The sequence below is a fragment of the Mustelus asterias genome, chromosome 20, assembly GCF_964213995.1.
Source record: "Mustelus asterias chromosome 20, sMusAst1.hap1.1, whole genome shotgun sequence".
NCBI classification, from domain to species: Eukaryota; Metazoa; Chordata; class Chondrichthyes; order Carcharhiniformes; family Triakidae; genus Mustelus; species Mustelus asterias.
This window is the reverse complement of record NC_135820.1, coordinates 57,404,634-57,412,380: the sequence shown is the minus strand read 5'-3', so window position 1 is coordinate 57,412,380 and position 7,747 is coordinate 57,404,634. Positions and strand designations below refer to the sequence as shown.

Genomic DNA, 7,747 nt, shown 5'->3' with positions numbered 1-7,747 from the left:
ACAATAATAAATCAAATCAAATCAAATCAAAGGAAACTCACACAGACACAGAGAGAATGTGCAAACTCCACACATGATACTCTATTATAATAGTTTATAGCTGTACTACACCACATTGGGTTGGTTGATAGGTAATATAGAGTGGTATAGTTAATACTGTGGTGGCACAGTGGTTAGCACTGCTGCCTCACAGCACCAGGGACCGAGGTTCAATTCCTGGTTTGGGGTCACTAGGGGATTTTCACAGTAACTTCATTGTGGCTTTAATGTAAGCCTACTTGTGACTAATTTAAAAATAAACTAATTTTCAAGTTACAGCATTTATCCTCACATTACTAATTGCCTACTTTTTTATAGAATGGGAATTGATTCTATTTTCCCATGGCCACTGCTATCACAGCTCGATGGTCAGTAAATACAAAATGTACTTCAAGCAAAATGACAAAAGTAAAATACTGATACACAGGAAATCTGAAATAAAAACAGAAAACGCTGGAAATGCTCAGCCAGTCAGGCCGCATCTATGAAGAAGGAAACAGAGTCAATGTTTCAGGTCAATGATTGTTCAATGGAATTGGGAAATGTAACATGTTCTAAACAATTGAAAGTGGGCAGTGGGATGGGGTGGGGAGTTGGTATCCAAAGAGAAGACTGTGAGTGGGTGGAAGGCAGAAGAGACTAAATAGCAAAAGGATAGGTGGTGGAAGGCTACAGTGAGTGATAATGAGGCAAGTAAAGCAACAAAACAAAAACAGAAAAATGCTGGAAGATCTCAGCAGGTCTGACAGCATTTGTGGAGAGAGAATGTAACCAATGTTTTGAGTCTAGATGACCCTTCGTCAGAGCCTGACGAACTTGGCTCTGACCAAAGGTCATCTAGACTCAAAACGTTGGCACTATTCTCTCTCAGTAAGAAGTCTCACAACACCAGGTTAAAGTCCAACAGGTTTATTTGGTAGCAAAAGCCACTAGCTTTCGGAGCGCTGCTCCTTCGTCAGGAAAGTGGGAGTTCTGTTCACAAACAGGGCATATAAAGACACAAACTCAATTAACAAAATAATGGTTGGAATGCGACATAAGAACATAAGAAATAGGAGCAGGAGTAGGCCATCTAGCCCCTCGAGCCTGCCCCGCCATTCAATAAGATCATGGCTGATCTGAAGTGGATCAGTTCCACTTACCCACATCTATGGCATCTCCACATCATGTCTATTCTCTCTCCACAGATGCTGTCAGACCTGCTGAGATTTTCCAGCATTTTTCTGTTTTTGTTTCAGATTCCAGCATCTGCAGTATTTTGCCTTTATCTTAAAGCAACAAAACATTTGTCCAGAGGAGGTGTGAATGGCAGAATCTAGAATTGTTACAATTGAAAAAAACAAGAGAGTGCAAACAAGACCTTCAAAGAGAAAGGAAACAGAATGGGGGCAGAGGTTACAGTCAGAAATTGTTGAACTCAGTGTTGAATCCGGAAAAGTTTAATGTTTATTTATTAGTGTCACAAGTAGGCTTTTATTAACACTGCAATGAAGTTACTGTGAAAATCTCCTAGTTACCACACTCTGGCGCCTGTTCAGGTACAATGAGGGAGAATTTAGCATGGCCAATGCACCTAAACAGCACGTCTTTGAGACTGTGGGAGGAAACCAGAGGAAACCCACACAGACATGGGGTGAATGTGCAGACTCCACACAGTGACCCAAGCTGAAATCAAACCTGGGGCCCTGGCACTGTGAGGCAGCAATACTAACCAAGGCTGTAAAATGCTTAATCGAAAGATAGGACACTCTTCCTCAAACTTGCATTCAGTTTCATCTGAATGCTGCAGGAGTCTGAGGACAGAGGGGGAACAAAGTGGAGGATTAAAATGTCAAGCAATGGTGCATGGCATTGAGTGTACATCTCAGGATTTGATGAGTACAGAGGTTTGAGGAACACTGAAATCCCTAAAAAGTCACAGACCCAAAATGTTAACTCTGGTTCTCTCTTTGCATATATTGCCAGATCTGTGAGTTTTTCCAGCAATTTCTCTTTTTACTTCAAGCTGTATGAAGTTGGGCCATTTTTATATATATTTTTTAACACAGCATAAATCTACTGAAAATTAGACCTATGAATGAAGGGGAGGGAGACACGGTGGCACAGTGGTTAGCACTGCTGCCTCACAGCGCCAGGGACCTGGGTTCCATTCCCGACTTGGGTCACTGCCTGTGTCGAATCTGCACGTTCTCCCTGTGTCTGCGTGGGTTTCCTCCAGGTGCTCCGGTTTCCTCCCACACTCCGAAAGACGTGCTGGTTAGGTGCATTGGCCATTCTAAATTCTAGCTCAGTGTACCCAAACAGGCACCGAACTAGGGGATTTTCACAGTAACTTCATTGCAGTGTTAGTATAAGCCTACTTATGACTAATAAATAAATAACTAAATAAAAGATATTTGTAGCGTTGAACAGCAGGAGGGAGAAAGTGGCAAGCAAACAAGCTACCTGGCCCTTGTCCGAGTAATTGAAACCTCCCTTTCTCAACTGCCAAGAAAGTGACTTTTGTTAGTACTTACTGATTCAAAAACTTCTCCAATGAAGAGGTTTGAGAACAAAAAAACTGAATTAGGTTCCTTGAACTTTCACGCTTGTTCTACAGTGAAATGAATAATCCTCATTTGAGCTTAAAACTACCCCCATAATTGGAAAAGGTCTTGTACTGATGAGGGTAAAACTGCTGAACTGGCAGTGAGAAAGGAAGGCTTATCAGGCTAAGAATATGCCTTCATTTTCAGTGCTGTTATTACCTACAATGAAGAAAAGTGAGAAAGAAGAATTGCTATTTGCTTCTGTTTTTGGACAATTTTGCCCCACAAAGTTAACTTCAGAAATTTGAAACAAAATTGCACCATCCGTGGTTGTCTTAATGAATTGTAGTTCATTACATTTGCTGTAACTATTTATAATCATAGAAATCATAGAAACCCTACAGTGCAGAAGGAGGCCATTCGGCCCATCGAGTCTGCACCGACCACAATCCCACCCAGGCCCTACCCCCACATATTTACCCGCTAATCCCTCTAACCTACACATCCCAGGACTCTAAGGGGCAATTTTTAACCTGGCCAATCAACCTAACCCGCACATCTTTGGACTGTGGGAGGAAACCGGAGCACCCGGAGGAAACCCACGCAGACACGAGGAGAATGTGCAAACTCCACACAGACAGTGACCTGAGCCAGGAATCGAACCCGGGACCCTGGAGCTGTGAAGCAGCAGTGCTAACCACTGTGCTACCGTGCCGTGTTGTTTGCCATCTAGATTTTGTTAGCACACTTCACCTAATAACTTGACTGAAAAATAATGAAGTCAAGCTTTGTGAGGGAACTTTCATTAAGAGGGCATACTTCATGTCTTAGGGTGTCTTAAAGAGCTTCACAGTCATTGAATTATGTAAAGTGCAGTCACTGCTGTTTTGTGAGCAAAAATGAATTTCATACACCACGATCCTTAAATACCAATGAACTAAATTAGCAAGATCAGTTTTTGACCACGGTGGCTGAGGTATACATGTTGGCTATGACAATAGGTGCATACCTTTTTTTCAACTAGTATCATAGGAAGTTTAAACCCAGCTATACAGGCACATCATCCTAATATCGCATGCAAAAGTCTGACAATGCAGAACCCCCTCGGTACAACAGTAAAGTGCCAGTTTAGATTGTGTGCTTAAGTTTGAACATGATGCTTGAAGCCACAAGTTTCTGATCTAGACATGCAAGTTGTTACTGGATCAATTAATAGCTCTGTAACTTATTGTGAAATGACTTCAGCTAACTCATCTGGCAATTGACCCAGTTCTGAAGGAGAGTCACATTGGACTCGGAACATTAACTTGGTTTCTCTCTTCACAGATGCTGCCAGTTTAAAGTTTATTTATTAGTGTCACAAGTAGGTTTACATTAGCACTGCAATAAAGTTACTGTGAAAATCCACTAGTCGCCTGTTCCGGTACACTGAGGGTACACTGAGGGAGCATGGCCAGTGCATGCAACCAGCACATCTTTCGGACTGTGGGAGGAAACCGGAGCACCGGAGGAAATCCACGCAGACACGGGAAGAATGTGCAGACTCCACACAAACAGTGACCCAAGCTGGGAATCAAACCCGGGTCCCTGGTGATGTGAGGCAGCAGTGCTAACCACTGTGCCACCATAGGCTGAGTTTTCCTGGCATTTTCTGTTTTTATTTCAGTCCGACAATTGCATTAGAGTAAGAAACAGCCTTACAGTGCAGCCCTACAGGGACAGTGTAAGGAAGGTGGCACATTGGCATAGTGGTTAGCACTGTTGCCTCACAAGCACCAGAGACCCGGGTTCGATTCCGGCTTGAGTCACTGTCTGTGTGGAGTCTGCACATTCTCCCGGTGTCTGTGTGGTTTTCCTCCGGGTGCTCCGGTTTCGTCCCACTGTCTGAAAGACGTGCTGGTTAGATGCATTGGCCATGCTAAATTCTCCCTCAATGTTCCTGAACGGCGCCGGAGTGTGGCGACTAGGGAATTTTCACGGTAACTTCATTGCAGTGTTAATGTAAGCCTACTTGAACACTAATAAATAAAGTAAACTTAAAACTTAAACTAGTGGGCCCCAGTCATGTGTGATTTGAGGCATTATATATAGCACAGGGCAAGTGTAAAATGATTGAACATGAACTGGATAACATCGGAGATTTGTGATTGTTTCTGATCCTAAGTAAAATTAATTTCCTCACTAACACAGATGCTTTAAGGAGTATGTATAATGCAAGCGAAAAGATTATTTGTGGAAAACGTGTGTGCTGCTGGAAAAGGAACCGAGAATGCCCTGTATACATTGGTGTTACTAACTGAAAAGTGAACAAATACATGAATCAGAAGTGTTCAAACCCATCTCACAATAGACGTTTTATTATCAAAGCAAGTGTTACAATTTGAAATATTTATTAAATAGAGGTTTTTATTAACAGATTTACAAAATGCAATTACAACAGAGTTCACTATTTACAGAGTGAGTCTTCATTAAGGTTATACATTTGCAAATGAGTAAAACGTTATCAAAGCGCTAAAATAACTTGGTATACCTACAAAATGCTGAAAAGGGGGTAATCCCGGGGTAAAAAAAACACACTTAACATTGACACTTTCTTTCGGATTTTAAACAGTAGTCTGTTCACACTTGGTACGTGCTGCTACATGAAGGCTTACAAAACAGGATATTCCACTTGGAATGATCCCTGATTAATACATTTCCGCTTTTAATAGCAATGTGCTTCCGACATTAAAAAAAAATTCCATTTCATTTGTTATTTTTTAAAATTCCAACCAGTGACTTATCAATTTCTGCTTGACTTGAATTTTCCCTGCTGCTAAAATTGGAAGGCAACCGGTGATTTCCGCTGAATTAGAAGCATACACGATCGCAAAAATGGTTTAATAACTCTTAAACATGTATTGAAAATAAAACAAAGGAGAGAGGCAGCTCTGAATGCTGCGAGTTAGCCGGTGAGACAGGCGCTGTAATAAACAGCGTTGCTGGCATCGGACAGTGCCGAAATAAAACTGCTCTCCTCGCAGGACACACCTCTCGGGTTCAGTTTCGACAGAGACACTTGAAAGGTTTGCCCAGAGGCGTCCGGACGAGTCCTTGCTAGATTTAAATACTGGTCGAACTCGCTGCGGTCCACATCTGTCCAAACCTCAGTTGGACCCAAGTGTTCCACGTTGTCGACGTGTTGAGCCTCGGGGGGAGGAGAGAGCTGTCCCAGGTGAACAGACATGCCGCCCTGGCCCCCGGGGCACAGCTGGCTGTAGTACAGATGTTGCGGATTCCGCACCAATTCGGCCACATTGGCGGAGATTTGATCCGAGTAGGACAAGGCGCCTGCTTTATCCCGGCTGTAGTCCATGTGGTAGTTTCTGTAGCTGAGACTGCAGTCTTCCTGCATGTGGCTGGGAAAGAATACCGGGTCCAACACGTCCAAGGGAGACATCTCTGGAGTGGGCAACCCATAGTTGTCGAACTCCGAGCCGATGCCGTGCAAATCGCTGTAGTGACAGAGGGAAGGGAGTTGTTGCTGGCCCGAGTGTCTTCTCTCGTGGTGGCCCCTGCTGAAAGCGTCGCTGCAAACGCCCTGGCTGCCCCGCAGGGCAGAGCCGTGGCCCTGGCTCAGGTTGTGGGCCAGGAGATTGGTCTCCATCCGTTTGACTTTCTTACTCTGCTTCTTCCGCCGGGGTCGGTATTTGTAATTGGGGTGGTCTTGCAAATGCTGGACTCGGAGTCTCTCCGCCTCTTCCACGAATGGACGCTTATCCTCGAAGGGAAGAGATTTCCAAGACTGCCCTGTGAGAGCAACAGAAAATTTCAATTCGCACACATTCCCTCAAATGTACAGGTAGCAATCGATTCACTGACAGGTTCGAATCTAAGGCAGAAAATCTATAGAAAATGCTGGAAAATCTCAGCAGGTCTGACAACATCTGTAAGGAGCTTTCTCTCCTGCCAGATGCTGACAAAGCTTTGACAAAGGGTCATCTGGTCTCGAAACCTTTTCTCTCCTGACAGATGCTGCCAGACCTGCTGAGATTTTCCAGCATTTTCTCTTTTTGGTTTCAGATTCCAGCATCCGCAGAAATTTGCTTTTATTGTTTGTTTTTAACAATAACTTCTAAATCGATTCATAGAGAATTAGAATGAATATATATATAGAGACTTGTTAGGGGGGGGGGAGTCGCCGACTTTTGATGAGGTTTAAGAGTTACATTTCCCGCACCAATTTTAACATCCACCCTTTCTAAGGTTGGCTTTAATTTCGGGTATTTTAACCAATCAATTTCTGATTCAATTTCCACCTGAAATCTTGAAAACGGCCACTCCTGAATTATCAGCCTAATCAGTTCATCAATTATTTACTGCACTCTCCCACTCTCTCTAATACCCCTCTATGGTGTGTGTTCCCTTACAGCAATTGAGCAATCTCTCGGCTTACCCAGCATTTTACTCAGTACTGCATTGTGCAGGTCGGGATTTTGTTGAGCCAGCCTTTTTCGTTCGTCCTTTGCCCAAACCATGAACGCGTTCATGGGGCGCCTGATCCGGGATTCGGCGTCCGCTTTGCCCTCCGATTTAGCCGCGGCTTGAGCTGATGCGAGTCGGGTTTGAGAGGCAGGACTCTCCCCCTGAGCCCATGGAGAAGCGGCCGTGTCCAAGCCAGAGCCCCCGGGCTGCGAATCCTCTACACCGCAGTAATCGGCCTCAGAAATACTCATTCCAGCCAAAACACTATGATCTGACCGCTTACAGCCTGCTACTTTCAACGGGGCTGCTCTCTCTCTCTCTGTCAATCACAATCTTAAGTCTCAAAAAAATACTTCTGTACTTGGCTCATCAGTCCCCTGTGCAAATATAGAGAGACGGCACCAACCAGGGATCAGGGGGGCGCGATTTCACCAATCAAAGAACGAATAAGTTGTGGAGGGGCGGAGATTTTACCAACAAACCAATGATTTGTGAGTTGATATTTCTAAAGGTGGCTCCTTTGGGCAGTGAGATTATCAGAGATTCGCAATTACACAATCTTAATACAGACACGTTCACATACAACGTCCATAAAATAATCTGAGATGCACATACGGATGACTATTATCCAAATATTAACTGCACGTAGTTGTAGACTAAACCGTGAAACTGCAAGTGGCAAGCGTTTAAAATGCGAAGAGATGGGCTAAAGGAGG

At 43.9% G+C, this 7,747-nt stretch overlaps 1 protein-coding gene across 1 annotated transcript; it reads right to left on the bottom strand.

Annotated features, from left to right (window-relative positions):
• Positions 1-4,892: 4,892 nt before the first annotated feature.
• On the bottom strand, positions 4,893-7,390 carry LOC144508558 (transcription factor Sox-18A-like). Its single transcript, XM_078236622.1, has 2 exons — positions 7,003-7,390; positions 4,893-6,356 (listed from the first exon to the last, which is right to left on the bottom strand). The coding sequence occupies exons 1-2, from the start codon at positions 7,280-7,282 to the stop codon at positions 5,512-5,514; spliced, it is 1,125 nt and encodes a 374-aa protein (XP_078092748.1). The 5' UTR covers positions 7,283-7,390; the 3' UTR covers positions 4,893-5,511.
• Between the last annotated feature and the right edge of the window lie 357 nt (positions 7,391-7,747).